This window comes from Eretmochelys imbricata, chromosome 3 (genome assembly GCF_965152235.1).
Source record: "Eretmochelys imbricata isolate rEreImb1 chromosome 3, rEreImb1.hap1, whole genome shotgun sequence".
In the NCBI taxonomy this organism is placed as follows: Eukaryota; Metazoa; Chordata; order Testudines; family Cheloniidae; genus Eretmochelys; species Eretmochelys imbricata.
In genome coordinates this window covers 109,260,836-109,279,921 of record NC_135574.1, presented here as the reverse complement: position 1 = coordinate 109,279,921, position 19,086 = coordinate 109,260,836, and the positions used below count along the sequence as shown (strand labels likewise).

Sequence of the window (19,086 nt, the reverse complement as noted above, 5' to 3'; positions counted from 1 at the left end):
CAGATAGAGGATTCCCGGGAATTCACCAGGTTTTGAGGCAAGCTTTGCAATATTTTTCATGGTGGGGTAGGTTCACCTCTGAATCACAATTGCTCCACTGCTTCAACCTTATTCCTGAGGAAAATTCAATATGATGGGGGCTAATTCAATATGATGGGGGCTAATTTAGCTACAACTAATCAGCAGAAAGATCTTGGAGTCATCGTGGATAGTTCTCTGAAGACATCCACGCAGTGTGCAGCAGCAGTTAAAAAAGCAAACGAGATGTTAGGAATCATTAAAAAAGGGATAGAGAATAAGACGGAGAATATTTTATTGCCCTTATGTAAATCCCTGGTACACCCACATCTTTAATACTGCGTACAGATGTGGTCCCCTCATCTCAAAAAAGATATACTGGCATTAGAAAAGGTTCAGAAAAGGGCAAATAAAATGATTAGGGGTTTGGAATGGGTCTCATATGAGGAGAGATTAAAGAGGCTAGGACTTTTCAGCTTGAAAAAGAGGAGACTAAGTGGGGATATGATAGAGGTATATAAAATCATGAGTGGTGTGGAGAAAGTGAATAAGGAAAAGTTATTTACTTGTTTCTATAATAAAAGAACTAGGGGCACCAAATGAAATTAATGGGCAGCAGGTTTAAAACAAATAAAAGGAAGTTCTTCTTCACTCAGCTCATAGTTAACCTGTGGAACTCCTTGCCTGAGGAGGTTGTGAAGGCTAGGACTATAACAGGGTCCTATAAAGAGAAGTGGATAAGAGAACTGGATAAATTCATGGAGGTTAAGTCCATTAATTAGCCAGGATGGGTAAGGAATGGTGTCCCTAGCCTCTGTTTGTCAGAAGGTGGAGATGGATGGCAGGAGAGAAATCACTTGATCATTACCTGTTAGGTTCACTCTCTCTGGGGTACCTGGCATTGGCCACTGTCGGTAGACAGGATACTGGGCTGGATGGACCTTTGGTCTGACCCAAATGGCTATTCTTATGTTTTTATGAAAAGTAATTTACTGCTGGGCTATACCAGCACCTAGTGCATAATGGCTCAGCTACTCTAGCCAGTGAGAGTGTGTATACACATTGGGGAGAGGAAACAGGGGTGAAGCCACGACTGTGCCCATTCTTTGCTCTCTCCCACCCACTTGCTCTGGGGAGGGAGTAAGTAGCTGAGTAGCCTCCCTTACCCTAGATCCAACCACCCACGGAGCATTTTAGAAGTTCACAACCATACCTGAACTTTGTGGTTAGCGCCCATATTTCATAACCAGTTAAACCAAAATCCCAGCCCTGATGCACCCAATTTTTGAAGAAATTTCAGTTCAGATCTGGAGCCAAACTTAGTGACTCCCACCACTACCAGATAAACAAATACAGTATTAGTAGAATAAATAATAATAATATTTTGCACCTAAAGAGCATCTTCACCCAAGCAACTCAAAGCATTTCACCCTTCATCAGCACCAATGTACACGTGCTCTTCGGTATTTTAAGACATATATGTGTTGTGTGTACAAGGGACATTGATGATACTGCTTTAAAAGTGTATTCATATGGACTTGATGCTGACTAATTGAGGTTCTGACAAGGAAGTGACAGTTTCTCATTTTGCTGTAGAAGTGTTAGAACTTACTGGGGTTAAACACTTGACTGGCTTTGCAGACCTAGCTTAGGTTGCAAAGACACTGTAATGCTTAAAAGTGTGAAGTATAAGAAATGCGTCAGTGGCAGTGTGGGTTCAGCTTCATGACTACTTGAGAATGTAGGAGGAAACAGAATCTTAACTGATAATGAAATTTTCCATAGGGCTAATTTACAAACAGCAAGCAGTTATATTTTGTGGTCATATTTTTGCTTGTAGTCATAAGCAAAGCTTATCTGGACATTATGTACTGTGCTTGGGTAATTAGCTTTTGTAACTCACAAGAAAATAGATGGGCTAGACTGGGGAAGATCGTCAGATGCTTAGCGCAGGAGAATGGGAATCAGACGATCTGGGTTCTATGCCTGATCTTGCCAGTAACTCACTTTGGGCAAGTCATGCTCTCTACCTCAAATACTCTCTACCTCAGTTTCCTACTCCATAAAACAGGACTAATAATACTTCCCTGCCTCACAAAGGGGTTGGGAGTGTTAATGAACTAATGTTTGTAAAGCATTTTGAGATCATTGGATGAAAAGTACTATTAAAGTTATTCATTTGCATTATAAGGAAGTGATGTGTAATTGCCTGGCTGGTGGTTACCCTTCATAAGTATTTTGCTAGATGTAAGGCTCCATGACTCTTTAATCATACTTTAGTTGCTATTATTTCTTTGTTTGGAGAAGCATTCCACATACTAATTTTCCTTAGTGCAAAGAAGTTTCTCCCTAATTTTCCTTTGCCCTCCAGATCTTCTGAATTAAAAGCTAAATTCTGCTTTCAGAATTTATTCATACCAACTCCTACTAAAATCAATGGAAGTTGACCTCATGTATCTTAGGGAAGAATTTGGCTCTCGGTTTCCATCCTATCATTTAAAAACTTTATGCCAACTCAGAGATTCCATCCCATTCTCTAGATCTTACTTGTGAGTGAACATATCATGATTCTGTTTGTGCCCTTTTACATTTACTCTTTTCTAATGGAATATAAGTTTAGTATTCCTACTCCTGTTCAGAAAGTCCAAAAATGCAGCAAACAAATGCAAATGAGAGGTGGGTGGGGTTTATTAAAGACATTTTCCAATTACCATTTTCTTTCTACAAAGAGTCACCATGAAACATTACATCTGATGAAGTGGGTTCTAGCCCACAAAAACTTATGCCCAAATAAATTTGTTAGTTTCTAAGGTGCCACAAGGACTCCTCATTTTTTTTTCTCAGCTAATATGTAACAGAATCTTATTGAAAAAGCAAATGCTTAGGGTAGTTCAGTAATCACAATCTATATTTGATGAATTTGAGGGCCAGATTATCCCATATCTGCCTATTGCAAGGCTTAGAACATTAGAATGGCCATACTAGGTCAGACCAATGGTCCATCTAGCCCTGTATCCTGTCTCCAACAGTGGCCAATGCCAGATGCTTCAGAGGGAATGAACAGGACAGGGCAATTTCAAGTGATTTATTCCCTGTCATCCAGTCTCAACTTCTAGCAGTTGGAGGTTCAGGGACACAGGGAACATGGGGTTGCTTCTTGCACCTTCCTCTGAAACATCTAGTGCTGGTCATTGTTGGAAACCAGACAAGAAGGACCACAGGTCTGATCCAGTATGACAAGTCCTATTTTCCTCACTGCATGATCATACTGTGTACCTAAAGCCATAAATCATGCCTTGTTTAGCAGAAATTTGGACAGAAGAGCATATCTGAAGTAGACGTGTCACTGCAATGGTTCATGTTGTAATTAAATCTGATCTCCACTCCAGGTTACAGGTGTGTGTGCATGTGTGAAAGAATGTGATATTCAGCTGAGTCACTGGACTAGCTTGTTTTATTATTTTAAATTATGTAAGTAAGTTTATGACTCAGAAATCTGTGCAAGATTCCATTCTCCATTTACAATATAAATTAATTCTGCAGTAAAGAGTCATTCAGAGAGAACCTTTTAACGGTGATGCATGTACAAGGGAGCCAAGGTATGGAAACAACTGTGGCTGATGTAACTGAGAAGTTAACTATCATAGAACAGGACAAATACTTTTTTAGAGAATGGTAACCTCCTCACCTGCCCCCTGCCCAAAAAATAATTGTAATTGTTATGTATGGAAAGAAAGGAACTGTAACAGAATTTGATTGGACTGATCAATGCTTGTGCTGTATGTCATATATGGATTAAATTTACTTTTATACAGCCATTGCCTACTGCTGCTGATGTGCGCTTGTCCCTTGGTTATATAGAGTGAGTGGCATATGTCTGTAAAGACCAGCCTGAAAGTAAGTTCTTTGTCTTTGTGTTTTCTCCCCAAAAGGCAGGAAATAATTTCACACCTTTCAGTGTGCCACATGGATTCAAATGTCAATGTTATATCATGTGTGAGTGTCAATTGGAATAGCAATCATTCTGTTCTTGCAATAGTGATTTTGCTTCCGGCATATTGTGAAATAACATTTCAACCTTCTTTACAATTAGAGTCTGATCCTGCAAAGTGCTGAGTGTAGTCGATTGGGGCCAGTGAGCTCAGCATCTTGTGATACTGAGCCCCTAGTGCAGGGGTGGGCAAACTTTTTGGCCAAGGGCCACATCTGGATGGGGAAATTGCATGCAGGGCCATGAATGTAGGGCTGGGGCGGGGGGTGGGGTGCAGGAGGGAGTGCGGAGTGTGGGAGGGGGTGCGGTGTGCTGGAAGGGGCTCAGGGCAAGAGATTGGGGTGCAGGAGGGGTGCAGCAGGGGGCTCAGGGCAGAGGACCGGGGGGGGGGCAGAAGGCTCCGCACACTGCCCTCGCCTGAGGGTACCTCCCCCAAAGCTCCCATTGGCCACGGTTCCCTGTTCCCGGCCAATGGGAGTTGCAGGGGGCAGTGCCTGCAAGAGAGGACAGTGTGCGGAGCCCTCTGCCCCTCCCCGCTCCCAGGGTCCGCGGTGCCGGCCGCTTCCGGGAGTGGCACGGGGCTGGCAATCCTGCAGGATGGATCCAAAGCTCTGATGGGCCAGATCCAGCCCGCGGGCCATAGTTTGCCCATCCCTGCCCTAGTGAATAGTGACCACATGTTTAGGCCCTATCTGGAGTAGAACACTGGAGAACAACCTAGGAAGATGCTTGTGATAATTTTCCATTACTTCCTTCTCCCTATTAAAAAATTTAAAGTATCTTGGTAGTGTTGACAGATGCCTGTGCTGGCCCTCTGCACAGAAGTAAATTTTACCAATATCCACATTATTATTTTTATTGCAGTTGTGCCTAGGGGCCTCATTGTGGTAGGCTCTGTACAAAACAGAATTAGAGCCAGTCCTTGTCCCTGAGAGGTTGCAATCAAAATGAGTAAGACAGACAAAGTTGGGGAAAAGGGAAAGAACACACAAGAAAAATGATAGTTTACAATCACCATGAATCAGTTCTGTAGGGGCTTTTCCCAAGCCATAAAATGGCTTAAATACCAAGGTGGATGAAGCAGCTGCTGTACATGAATATGCAAGGAAACTATTTTTCACATGGATTTTTTGACTGCCTTACTGGTAGTGTATGCGCACTATAGAAGGCAGTCTGCCCATAAATCTTACGACAGCGTTGCCAACACTCACAATAATTGGTGTTTTTCTTAAAGCTTGAGCTCTTGGAGTCATCTGAATAAATGAGAATCTCAGCTTATGTATTTTTTTTAAATGTAAGTTTCTAGCCCTCATGGTAGAGGAGAAAAACAAATGTGATTCAGTGAAATCTAATGGCTTAAAATACAGAAGACAAAAAGAATCGCAATTGTTTTAAATCTCATTATTTTTAACCCAATTTACGATTGTTAGGGTCTGAATGATGAATTTTGAATGTTTGGGGTTGGCAATACTTTGTACAGTAGTCTGTACCATATAGTCTAGTGCAGTGTTTCTCAACCGATGGGTCATGACCCCTAACAGGACTGAAATTATTATTACAATCTAAAGCAGGGGTTCTCAAACACCACTGCACCGCAACCCCCTTCTGACAACAAAAATTACTACAGAAGCCCAGGAGGGGGGAATCGAAGCCTGAGCCCGCCCGAGCCCCGCCACCCAGGGAGGGGTGGGGGAGGGGGAAGTGCAAAGCCGGAGTCCTTCAGTCCCAGACAGGAGGGCCTGTAACCTGAGCCCTGCCACCCAGGGCTGAAGCCTTTGGACTTGGGCTTTGGCCCCAGGTGGTGGGGTCGGGCTTCAGCCCCACACCCCAGCAAGTCTAACTCCAGCCCTGGTGACCCCATTAAAACAGAGTCGCAATCCACTTTGTGGTTCTAACCCACAGTTTGAGAACTGCTGATCTAAAGCATAGAAATCCTCACTACCCCACTCCCTGCCCGTCCTTACCTTTAAAGTCAGGTATTCTCTGACAAGCTCTCAAAGCGCACACAAAAACTATAGGCAGGGCTGCTCACACTGCCTATTATTAAGGTTGCCTGACACTTCACATTATAAAACCCTGTTTTCAATTGCTTATAACTCTGCCATAGTTTAACCATGAAATTTTCTATGCTGGGTGTCTTCCTCAGGCTGAAATTTTTGGAAAGTTTCAGCCAAAACAGAATAGCCATTTCCGAGAATGAGATTAGGAAAAAAATACGTTTGCTTTACTAATGGTAAAAAAAATCTGGTGACCTTTTCTTTGAACAGCTCTAGAGCCCCCAGCTTTGGAGCAAGGGAGTGAAATTTGGCAGCCAGGTGACTTGTGCTGTCCCCTACAATAATTCACTCAAACTTGGCCAATTTAAGAGCCTTTGCAAAAACTGCAGATCACATATGCTCAGTAGAGACTTCAGAGATTGTAGCTACTGAAATCTCTGAAGATGCTGTTTGCTCAAACCAGCCTGGGACCGAGCAGGATTTTCCCAGCAATTGCAGCTCTGGTCCGCTACTGGCCGTGCCAGGTCTGGGTTCAGGCACTTCAACTGACAGCAGGGAGACTGTCTCTCCTGTGCTCTCAAATGTTGCCTGGAGGGGCCCATGTAGCATAGACAAGGAACCTGCTTGATACATAAAGCAAAGGGGAGGCCAAACTAAAGTTCCACAAACAACTTGAATTTTGGCATATCCTAACTTTTGAGTGCTTGACGTTTCAACCTTAAAAATGTTCTTTTAATGTAGTTAGTGTGTGTGTGTGTAGGTATGTATTAACTTATATAGGCTTATTGTTATCATTGATACATTTACTATAAAAGTAAGCTAAAAACATAAGGGGGTAATGAACACTTTTGCTTTTGAATAAGAGATTGCCAACCTGAGAAAGTTGAGAAATACTGGTCTGGTTAACAGTCTCTTCTGTTATCGATACCCCAGAACCCAGTAACACAAAGATGAATCAGCTCTATTGTATTGTTCAACTTATCCTTAGTTTAAACTTTCCTAAATATCTATTGCCATGATCAACCACAATGATTTCTGTGTATCCATTATTGTCTGTCATGTCAGTAATCCTCAGATCAAAACTCCATAAAATAAATTAGTACACTGCATTTACGACAGCATCAAATGAACCATTTTGGTCAGTCATGTTAGCGATTCAGAGATATCAACATCTCCGCACTTCTACTGAAAGTATTTTTTGTACTTTCTCAAATTTCTTATCTATTGACTCAGTGTGTTTACAGATGAGTTTTAGACTTGTGCATAATAGAAACGTTAGAGTTCTGTTAAGATAAGGATTATGACACCACTGTTCTAGTATCTAATTCAAATGATAAATATTAGCGTTTTTTAAATAGATAGGCTTCTTTGTGGAAAGTAATTTTAAAATAGTTTCTTTAAAAACATAAATACATATTTAAAAAACATAAAAATGAAGACTGCTATATTAAGCAGTTTTGAAGGGTCAGACAAAGAAGGGAGAATGAGAGTTGTCTTTTTCTCTGTCCTAACTTGCCCTACTACACAGAAAAATTGTAGTGGATACAGAATATTGGTCATTGTTCTGATCAGCTCCTTCTATCTTAGGCTGACCATAAAAAGTTAAAGTGGGGTTTTCTGTTAAGGGTGATTCAAATGTGTTTATGCTACCATACAAGCCCACTTATTCAGGACAGACTGTTGTCTCCCTCAGCTCTGTATTAGCTGTGATACTTTACCTGGGATGAATGACATAAAAAGGTCCTGGAAGAAAGGTGAGAAGGATGAGGGAAAGGAGAAATCAGAGCACAGCTGCCTACATAACTGCTGATTACTGATTCTTGATTTTAAGATCCATTTTATTTACCAAAATGCATGAAAAAGAACATAACTTTGTGAATTTTTAAAAATTATCCTGCAGTAATTATAAACAGTTTAAATTCACCTGAGACTGTCTGCTCTATTTTTAGCTTTAGCAGAAACTCAGCACATTAGAGAGGCTTTTATTTTCAAAATAAAGGCTTTGGAATAGAGAGCTCCTCTCCAAATATCAAGTGATAGTTATCTCTTTCTGAGACTTTTGATGTGTTCTTTAAACAGATGCTCTCTCTCTGTTTGTCCCATGTTTCTTAAATTGCTCTATTTCAAGCTTTTGTCCATAGATGCTGTGCTAGTGAAACTCTAGTGTGAAACTTCCTTTAAATGCTCCTGAATACTATGGAATAAATTATCAATCACTTTCTAAATTAAACTAAACTAACCTAGTGTTAAATATTGATCTAGGGTATTTATTATTATTACATAATCCATTACATATGTATGACATAATGCTGGGAACTGGAATAAAGGTGTCATCAGTATGAGAGTGTATTACTAACTATATTAGTCACAATGTGAAACTATGACAGGTTTCAGAGTAACAGCCGTGTTAGTCTGTATTCGCAAAAAGAAAAGGAGTACTTGTGGCACCTTAGAGACTAACCAATTTATTTGAGCATGAGCTTTCGTGAGCTACAGCTCACTTCATCGGATGCATACCGTGGAAACTGCAGCAGGTAGGACAGTGGGGTGGGAGGAGGTATTGTTTCATATTCTCTGCGTATATATAAAGTCTGCTGCAGTTTCCACGGTATGCATCCGATGAAGTGAGCTGTAGCTCACGAAAGCTCATGCTCAAATAAATTGGTTAGTCTCTAAGGTGCCACAAGTACTCCTTTTCTTAATGTGAAACTATGACTTCATTACCCAGATCATCGCAGACAACCTTTAGCCTGTCTTGTAAACTGCTCCATCTGAGTGGATCCTTCTATGTAGAGCCACAGTGAGGTCAATGGGGCTCAGCATTGGTGTAGGGGCCCGTGGAAGGCAGCCTGCAGGATCAGGTCCTTTATCCCCTACTATGCCATCATATACATGCCACATATGTTATAGAAAAACTACTTTAAAAATGCTTCAGTTTTGATAATGGCAGAAGTGTACATCTAGCAATACACGTTGCAGAGGAGAATTAAAAATTGAAATAATGTGTTAAACCTCTCTACAAATTTCCTTTAAAAAGCTCATAATTTTTAAATCTAATATTTCAGGCCCTTCCAGGGTTATAAGCTGGGAATCTCTCCATTCCCCTGTACAAAGTTTCTGTCGCTAGTTGGGATGCATTGCTAAATATCAAACCTTAAACATGTCACTGGCCCAGTTCTGGATAGTGCTTGCCCTGGGCCTCAGGCAAATGTAATTTTGGGAGTGGATGCTAGATTTAGAAAAAGGATAAAACATTTTAGTTGCAGGTTGACTTAAAAAGCCAGACACATACTTGAAGCATATGCCTTGAAGTGGTAGGATATGGTATTTTGTTGCTTTTATCTCGTTTTTATCATTTTCTTACTATGTACAGCTTTGGCTAGGATCCAGTGGCACAATCCTGTTCTGTGAAAAGTGTTTTTTTTTCCCTACACCATTAAATCAGATTCAAAACATTAAATAAAGCAAAATTTCTAGGAAATAATTTAAATTTTTTTACCATGGCTTCCTTGTTTTTATGCTAAGATATATTATGAGTAATTCACTTATTGGAAAAGAATCACAATTTGGATAGCAAGGATGAGAAATGGGGAGAGAGGGAAGGAGAGGTCCAGTTTGTGGAAAAAGCTTTACATAGGATTGTTCAGTAAAGAAGAAAAGATCTTCCAGCTGATACTTACTGTGCCAATTTATGCACATTCTGCAGTTACATGAGTTGTAAGTCATCAAAGTACTTGTCCAATTATGTGCATATAATAAGGTTTTTACAATGTATATGACACCATGGGACATCTGGTGGAAAAAAACCCACAGAATTAACAAGAGAGAGGTTTTATTAGCCTAGCATGACAGAGTCGATAGAATCTGTGCAAGTAATTGTCAAAGAATCCTGTTAGGAGCCAGAGAGGCCTGCTTATAAGAAAAATGCATAATCTCTTCCCATGCAATGTATTTTCCATCCAGGAATGAGAATTCTTTCCTACCTTAGCCCCACATTATTCTCACATATTTCCATTCTGTTCAGGCTGGTCCCTGGAAAAATCTCAAGCAATTTATTGTCAGGGAGATCTCTGTGATACTGTATCAGCAGGACAACAAACCAAAATAGTGAGGGATGCCGTGATTTCTAGTAAGTGTCAGAAAATTAGCAAAGTGAGTTTTGTAATGTTTCCAGATGCATGTCAAATATAACAATGCTCATATAACAATGCCCTTCTTTCTGGATTGATTTGTCCCTATGATTGAATTGTATTAACATAGCATGTGTGGGCTCTCCTGTTACATGCAGGACCAATGGGAGGCTTAAAAGATCAGGTAAAACCCCGAGGTAGAAAATCACAGTGTCTACCTTTCTCCATTGAACTAGTTGTCTCACATGAGAACAGTCCCACTGACTTTTGCAGCAGCAACCACTCATACTGATTATTATTGTATTCAGGTACAGGACAACTCTGACACCCAGTGGCCAGTTAGAGTCACTGCAAGTGTAGATTTCTTCTGGTTACTGGGCATCTCCTAACAACTTGGAATGATACAGTTTTTACTCTTTACGAATTTCAGCAAATAAGAAACACTATTTCCAAGTGTTTTTATTGTTTACATCAACATATTTTTGCAAATAAAAACACCAGTTACTTCAGAGAATCCAAGTATGGAGAAACTGTAGGCCCTTAATTATTCAATATTCATAATCCTTCTTGTATAAAAATCATTTACTGAAGCGTTAATTATTTTAATTGAAAATTCTAATATGAGCCAACTGACAGTTACAAGTATGGGCCAATACCTTTAATAAATTATTATTGTGAAATATATGAAGATTAATGTCAGTAATTCAGGATCTCATATACCCAAACCACATCTCAATTCTCTTTCAAGTCAATAACAAAGCTCTCCTTGATCTTCATAGGTGTAAACTCAAGCATCAAGTAGTTTTCTGAAGTGGAGATGTGGATTTGATAATGCAGTTATTACATAATTCACCTGTCTGGGAACCAGATAAGCACCATATTATAAAACCAGGCTAGAGAATATCTGGGAATTGCATATAATTCCACAATCATGGGTCCTCAAAAAAAAAAAAATCCAAAAAACATCCCCTCCCCTCAAACAAAAAACCCATCTGTCTACTTTTCTCAGGCAAACTATTTAAACACAGTTGTGTAATAGGTGTGGTTTTTCTCCCACAGCCTATTCCAGCTCCTGAGGTTATCTTTATATAAACAAAAAGAAAAGGAGTACTTGTGGCACCTTAGAGACTTATACTCAAATAAACTGGTTAGTCTCTAAGGTGCCACAAGTACTCCTTTTCTTTTTGCGAATAGACTAACACTGGCTGCTACTCTGAACCCTTTATATAAACAGAATCTCATTCCTGCTTTAGAAATAAGCACCCCAGGAAGCCTCACACTGAAGAGACAGAACTGTACCGCAAATAGCCAGGCTGCGGTGCACCTAGAGGGAAGTAAAACCTCGTTTCTAAAGTGTTCCGTTTTCTAACCATTTCCTCTGTTCAGAGGCACGACGCCATTCTCTGCTCGTAACCCCAAGAGGCGAGTAAGACGACAGACACGTGCACAGCAGCAGACCGATGCACGCCACAAGCAACCTGGAAAACACTCCCCATGTCCCCCTCGGCCGCTATGCCACTCTGCGAGCGGCAGCACTCCCGCTGCAGCGACTCTGCTTAGCTCTGCGGGCCCAGGGGGCAGGGCTCAGGCACGCCGCCCGGGCTCCGGACGGAGGCGCTTTGAGCAGAGCCGGGGCGGGAATGTCGCCCGGGGGCTGCCGGCGCGCTCTGCCCCAGTCCCCGCTGCACCGAAGCACTGGGCGCACCTGGCTGCGGGGAGCCCGTTGGGCCGGCCAATGGGGGCTGGGCCGAACCCAGTTAAACCCCCGTTACAGACACGCCCCGGCCTCGGGGCTGCCCAGGAACGAAGCGAGGGCCGGGTGGCCTGTCCTGCCCCGGCGGGCAGCGCCCCGCTCCCGCCGTGCCCGTTTAACAGCCACGACGTGCCCGAGCTGGGCTCAGACCCCAGCGCCAGCGAGCGCTGCACGAGGCTCCCCAAGAGCGCGGAGCCGGGGGCTCAGCGCGCCTCGCGCCCACGGGCCGTTTGTGAAAAGAAAGACGCAGCTAGCGCCCGGCAACAGAATCGACCCGCCCCCGCGCGCTCTTCGCAAGCCCAGGGACTACAGCTCCCAGCATGCAATTGGGGCCGTGCAAGTGCAATCAGCGCATGCGCCCCCCAGAGACGGGTGAATTTACCTCATTTCTCAGCCGGGCGCGATCCCATCATGCCCCTGGGCGACACGAACCACAGTTTCGTTTTTCTCCTCAGAGTGCGAGGTTTTGTGACTCATCGACGTAGTGTCGCTTGAGGGAAGAAAGGTTCGGGAGCGGGGGTACAACTACGCATTTCCTCCCAAACGTCACTTCCGGTCGCCATTTTGTGCCTGAGCCGGGTGAAGTCTGGAAGCGTCTGGGGCTCGGCGGTGTCGAGCCGGTCGGGTGCCAGCGCCGCCATGACGGATCGTTACACCATCCACAGCCAGCTGGAGCACCTGCAGTCCAAGTACATCGGCACGGGCCACGCGGACACCACCAAGTGGGAGTGGCTGGTGAACCAGCACCGCGACTCGTACTGCTCCTACATGGGCCACTTCGACCTGCTCAACTACTTCGCCATCGCCGAGAACGAGAGCAAGGCGCGCGTGCGCTTCAACCTCATGGAGAAGATGCTGCAGCCCTGCGGCCCGCCCGCCGACAAGCCGGAGGAGTCGTAGCGCCGCCCCTCCCTCTGCCCTTCCAGGGGAGCCCCCCTCTCCGTCCCGCCCCCCAAACTTTTGGACCCGACCCGGTTTCCCGAGAACTCGCCCCGCCCGCAGGGGAGCGAAGCCGGGATGGATTCGGGGTGGGGGCGGCTCTCGGGAGGAGCGAGAAGCTGCCGTCTCGACACCGCCGGGGGTGGGAGCCTGGGCTCGCCGTGCTGGACCCTGCTGTTTCTTTCCGCTCTCGGCCGCGAGTGAGCTCGGCAAACGTATTGCTTCGCCGCCCCGCCTCTAGCAGCGACCGTGGCCCGGAAGGGAGCCGGGACTGTGCCAGACCCCGGGCGGGGGAACCTGGACCCGCCGCTTCCCGAGATGGGGCCTAACTACGAGGAAAGCACGTGTCTTCGCGACCAGCCAGTGCGGGGCACGCTACTCCTGAGGGGACTCGAGGGACTCGGCCGCGAGCCCTTTCCTGTGGGGTAGCACTGTTTGCAACCCCATGCCACACTTTGTTTAGCTATACGGATTTTTTATTTGTATGTGAAATAAAAATGCGTTGAGTGATTTCAAATGTTGTTCCTGGTGATCTGCCTCTAATGGCTCGGTAGACAAACCAGGGACTAGTCACCTATATAACTATACATGGTGTCAAGTATCAGAGGGGTAGCTGTGTTAGTCCGTATCCACAAAAACTGTGAGGAGTCTGGTGGCACCTTAAAGACTAACAGATTTATTTGGGCATAAGCTTTTGTGGGTAAGAAACCCACTTCTTCAGATGCATGAAGTGAAAATTACAGATGAAGGCATTCTAGATCAGTATAGTAATGCCTGCATCTGTAATTTTCACTCCATGCATCTGAAGAAGCGGGATTTTTACCCACAAAAGCTTATGCCCATATAAATCTGTTAGTCTTTAAGGTGCCACCGGACTCCTTGTTTCTATACAACTATAGTAATGTGTGTTCACAGGGTTTTTAGGTGCATTTGTTTCTAGAGCATGAATCGTGGCTTCCATAACTGCAGCTATTTCCCCATGCTGCGTTCCAGGCATTTGCTTACCAAATTTCAAACCTGTAGATTTGATGGTGCTCCAAGGGATTAATTTGAGTCATGAATGTATTGTGCTAGTAAAATGTGCAACACAGCCACCTTTTTCAGTAAGTAATTTGATGCTTCCTGGCCCTGAATTACTAAGTGGGATACACTTATTATTTTCTCTAGTAGCTTGTTTGCTCTTGTCTCTGTTTCCTCTGGGCACTGTTGGGTTCTCTAAACCTCACCCCATCTTGTGTGGTGCATATCTTCTCTTCCTCTGGTTTCCCCTCCTTTTGTTGCTTTCGCTCTTTTCTCCCCCTTACAGGTATATAGTTGTGTTGCGTCTTTTATTTTGACCACTGTACTAACAGCAAAGTGAAACTTCATCTCCTAAATGCTTGAATGTATACAGCAACAGAGTACAACACTGCAGGGAGTCTGGGAGAGATGAAATAACTTTTTGCTGAAAGGCTTCTCCCCTATTAGTAGTTTACATAAACTTACCCATTTCCACAACAAGCAAAAATCTATTTTGTTTTCTGTCCAGATCTCCTTTTAGTAATGTTTATGTTTCTATCCTGGAAGAATAAAGTATGTAAAACCCTAGTGTAGAAGACTTGGGCAGAGTGATGAAATGCTAGGGCAACAATTTAAAACTACTGTTAACTTGACTGGCAGAGTAGATTGTGCTGCTCTTGGCTTGTTTCTAACTTGAGAATATCATACTGTTTGCTTGCAACAGCAAAAGCAAATAGTTTGAGTTTTGGGAGGTAGAACCCGATAACATTTATGGAGCTCTTATTTTGGGAACTGGATGGTAATGGCCACGCTCCTTTATTTTTAGTTCCAAATTGAAGTATTGGTTTGTCTTTCTAGTGCAGGAAGGGGAGGTATAGTACTGTGTGCAGCTAGGAGCTGCATTGTCTCCTCTCTCCTGCACAAGTGTTTCCAAAATGATGACCCTTTTCACATGAGATGAAGGGGAATCTGTTAATTCAGCTATTTAGTAGAGCATACACCATGATCACATGTAGGCTGGACATAGGCAGAAGCTAAAATAAAGCTTCAGCACATCTGTTTTATCTAGCACAGGGTGGATACAGAAATGCATTTCATTACAGTTCAGCATATCTGGATATAAAGTTTATCTTTTTAAACCAACAGTTTTAAGTTTGGGGTAGACAGATTGTCTTTCTGTGCTGTCTATTCTTTTATTAAGGTCTTGCTTTCATGAGTTACCAGTTATATCACTCTGAACTCCCCTGTGTTGATACCGTATGAGTGACATTGGTTTAGCATAAATCCTTTCTCCAGTAACAAGCTAAACAAAGGTTTCAGAGTAACAGCCGTGTTAGTCTGTATTCGCAAAGCTAAACAAAACAACCCACCCTTCAGCTTTTAGTACTATAAGTGGCCACAGTGGGGAGGTGTTTTTTGTAGAACTCCATCACTTTTAAATTCACACCTTTAGGTTATACTGAACCTTTCCCATGTAGACAAGGCCTTAAATAGAGACCCTGTTCTAGAAGTACCAGTGATTAGCCAATATTTGCTCTGTTAGCATTTGACTGTTACAGTACATTGAATGTATAGAGGTAAAAATGGTGCTTGAGGGTGATAAAGTTCTACACAAATAATGCTTGCAGTTCCTGTCTGAAGACAAAGTGCAAGGTATAACAAGTGACTAAGTTTAGTTTCATTTTTTTTAAATTGACGGTGTTCTTCAAAGAGTGGTTATTTGTGCCAGATGATGCACAAACATGTAAAGTCCACAGCTTGAAGGATAAAAGCACTGTTGGTAACTTGGACCTTCAGTGACAAGACTCAGTGGGGAGTGGATGGGGTAGAGTGAGGGTGAGGAGGCCCCTGCAAGGGTAGACAGGAAAGTCCTGCAATCCTTTGGGCTGAAAATGGCACGTAGGTTGTTGAATCTCTTAAAAGTGAAAGAAGAATCCAAAGGCTTCACCTTGCCCACTATTAAATCCATTCCTGAAGAAACCATATGAAATGTTTTATGGGGAAGCTTTATCAATTGGCTTATCTAGTGTAACAATGCGTGTTCTTGTCCATATTACATTAAAAATGCAATTTAGGGGAGTGCAGTAGGGAACTTAATGTGCATCAGCAGGGTCTACCTCAGTGGTGGGCAACCTACAGGCTGCATGCGGTCCATCAGGGTAATCTGATTGCGGGCCAGGCCTGTGAGACATTTTGCTGATGTTGACTGTCCACAGGCATGGATCCCTCCAGCTCCCAGTGGCTGTGGTTCGTCACTGGTATTCTGTTGTTTACCAGTGCAATTAAAACTGCAATTAGTTTTTTTGCGTTAATCATGAGTTAACTGCGATTAATCGACAGCCCTAAATTTAATACAACATTCTATTGTGTAATGCTACAAGGATTTGTTTTAAAAGACAAAAATATAATTTGAATGCATATACTCTAGACAACTTGAAGGTTTGAATTGAAAAACAACCCTCAAATCTTTCATAGGGTTCAAAACTATTTAAGCTATTATAAAACATATGCACCAGAGAAATTAGGGCTCAGGTTATCCTAACTCATTTTTATTTGACCATTCAGTATTCAGGTCTCACATTATAAGGGATATGTTTTGATATGAAGGTTTGAATAGCTAGCAAACAGTGATGCTATGACACCTAGTTTGCCAGAGGCTAAGTAAAAATGCCTCTTGTCCAAAGGCCACCCTTTTGTTTAAAGGTTTGTAAGGCGATTATGAGTGCTAAGGTTTAAAGGTTTGTAAGGCGATTATGCCAGAGTGCTAAGGCTATGAATACTCCAGAAGTAACATCTCATTTTGCACAAGCTCAAATTTGTTATAAATTGAAGGCCCAATCCTACAAACCTTTATTCACATGAGAATTCCTACTCAAGTATTCTCATTGAAACAGTTAGGACTTCTCATGTGGGTAAGGATTACAAAACAAAGAATAAGTGATGCAAATGTCAAAAAACAAAAGCAAAGGGTTTTTCTTAGGTATTTTTGCTCTACTTGTGAAACATTTGATGTCAAAATATGTAATGTTTAAAAATTATAAAGGAGCTTTTATAATGGGTGATAAATTATGTACACTACATATAACCTAATAGGAGCCATTGACATTTACTAACATCTGACTTAATTCTGTAGTCTTTAGGGACACAAAATTCCTATTGACTGCACTGGGAATTTTGCTTGCAGAATCAGATCCATAATGGGTCCAATTCTGTGAGATGGTTTTAAAATTTTTATTAAAGCTAAAGTTAAAAAAATTATATAATAGGTTGAGAAAAGAGTGTTTGTACATCTGGGTATAGTTCTTAGATTACACACAAATACAAAGTTTGTTTTTAAAGTCATATGATACATAGAGCACATAATCAGCAATAACCCAAATTTAGGTGAATAGATTTCACAATACAGTTTAGATATTAGAATCCGAATACTTGGGTACATCACTCATGAAAAGTTATACAGAGATTTGGTTGTGGAAAGCAAAATATATCAGAGTGGAGATTGTCCCTCAATAATTGAGAATTAGGTAGGTTGTCCATTTAGAAAATACAATCCACGAGGAAAGTATTTCAGTTACTTGCCTGACTGCGCTTCTCATCGGCACTCCAGCTCATCCCTCCTGGTATTGCCGACATCCGATGATGTGTTCTATGTAGATGTCCCTCGACCACTTGATGGTGTCCAACACCCTGAGTTGCCATGTCAGCAGAGCACAGTGTTGACCAATTCCGCCTTCTCTCATTACTAGTGTCCTGTGCGCCCAAGGCGCCGATGATCAGTGCGTGTCTGAACCTGGTAACCCTTAGCTCTCAAGGTTTCGTTCAGAGGGGCATATTTCTCTACCTTTCAAGCTCGGGCATCGTGGAAGGCCGGAGTCCTGTTCTCGAAGGGCACTGAGACATCCACCATGATGATCGTCTGGTCCTTGTTGGTGATGATAATGTCCGGTTGCAGTAGTGTTTACGCTGAATGTAAAATACCTGCTTTCGTATATTAATTACTTTGCTGTTGAAACCAAAACCAACCATTTTACATTGCATTACGTTGTTGTTGTTTGCAGTAATGACAGCCATCAAATACAAAAAGTAGAACCAACTACAACTCCTCCACAACCCATGGAACTTCACCTCCAGGCTAAACCATGCCACTAGGTCCCACCACATGGACACTGCACAACACCCCACAATTTATCAATAATACCCCCAACAAGCTGAATTGGCTGCTCCACGACAGAACCTGATACTATATTAACATGGAGAACTAAAAAATTCTCTCACCTTGATTATCATACACATTGTAAGGAGAGTGATCACTTACATAAGCTATTACCAGCAGGAGAGTGGGGTGGGGGGAGAGAAAACCTTTTGTAGTGATAAACACCCATTTTTTCATGGTTTGTGTGTATAAAAACATCTTCTGTATTTTCCACAGTGTGCATCCGATGAAGTGAGCTGTAGCTCACGAAAGCTTATGCTCAAATAAATTGGTTAGTCTCTAAGGTGCCACAAATGTTGTACCAAAATAAAAACCAGCAGGATCTTATTAAAGGGAAAAAGGCAAAATACCACATTTATTGTGAATACAGAAAGAATCCTAGTAAGCAGTTAGTTATAGTTATAACATTCCATTCAATCTCATATTTATTCACACAGTCATTCATTCATACACACACACACACACACACACACACACACACAGGTTCTGCAAGGTTGTTATCATAGTTACCAGCCTTAGAGTTGCTCATGCCAAGCCACTGGCAAGGTGGCCTGGACATGAGGAGGGAGCAGGGCCTTGTCAGATGCTCATCTGATGCTCCTGGAAGTTGGTTTGCAGAATCAGACCCCCCAAAGTTCTCATTTTTTAGAGTCTATTTTTATAGGATTTTCTTCCTATGCCAGTCTATGGGAATTGCTGCTTCATGCTGTTGCTGAATCAATCAGCAGATAGCACATTCCTGACGGCTCCAAGATGTTATCTTGTTCTTTGGTTCTCCCATTCTTGAGGCTGTTGGGTGGATTCCAGTCTGCCCTCCGGGGGGTCCTCTGGTTATTTCCACTTGACGCCTTCTTCAGCCGATGGACACTGGATTCTTAGGCTGGCACCTCCCTGATCATTCAGTTATTATCCACACCAAGCATCCATCCACATACATCCTCTATCTCTATTTTAATCACAATTGTTAATACAACAAAAGGGCGGGGAGTCTCTGGGTGCTGTTTCTGTTGTTAGAGTATTGTTTTGAGTCTCTCTCTCTGTGAATT

General features: G+C 42.6%; 1 protein-coding gene and 2 long non-coding RNA genes across 3 annotated transcripts in view; 1 reads left to right on the top strand and 2 right to left on the bottom strand.

Moving 5' to 3' along the window:
• The window catches only part of LOC144262846 (uncharacterized), a 31,471-nt gene extending 21,681 nt beyond the window's left edge, over window positions 1–9,790 (bottom strand). Inside the window, exon 1 of the long non-coding RNA XR_013345655.1 lies at window positions 9,687–9,790. This is a non-coding gene — a long non-coding RNA (uncharacterized LOC144262846). The remainder of the gene's footprint in view (window positions 1–9,686) is intronic.
• A 789-nt stretch (window positions 9,791–10,579) lies between these two features.
• Window positions 10,580–12,090, bottom strand: LOC144262847 (uncharacterized). Its single transcript, XR_013345656.1, has 2 exons — window positions 11,507–12,090; window positions 10,580–10,993 (listed from the first exon to the last, which is right to left on the bottom strand). It is a non-coding gene; the product is annotated as an uncharacterized LOC144262847 (long non-coding RNA).
• A 343-nt stretch (window positions 12,091–12,433) lies between these two features.
• SF3B5 (splicing factor 3b subunit 5) lies at window positions 12,434–13,345 on the top strand. The gene has a single exon (XM_077813157.1). It carries the CDS (start codon window positions 12,529–12,531, stop codon window positions 12,787–12,789), a length of 261 nt encoding a protein of 86 aa, XP_077669283.1. The 5' UTR covers window positions 12,434–12,528; the 3' UTR covers window positions 12,790–13,345.
• Window positions 13,346–19,086: the final 5,741 nt, after the last annotated feature.

Coding starts and splice junctions, on each gene's coding strand:
- SF3B5 (XM_077813157.1), top strand. CDS start 12,529: ATGACGGATCGTTACACCATCCACAGCCAGCTGGAGCACCTGCAGTCC.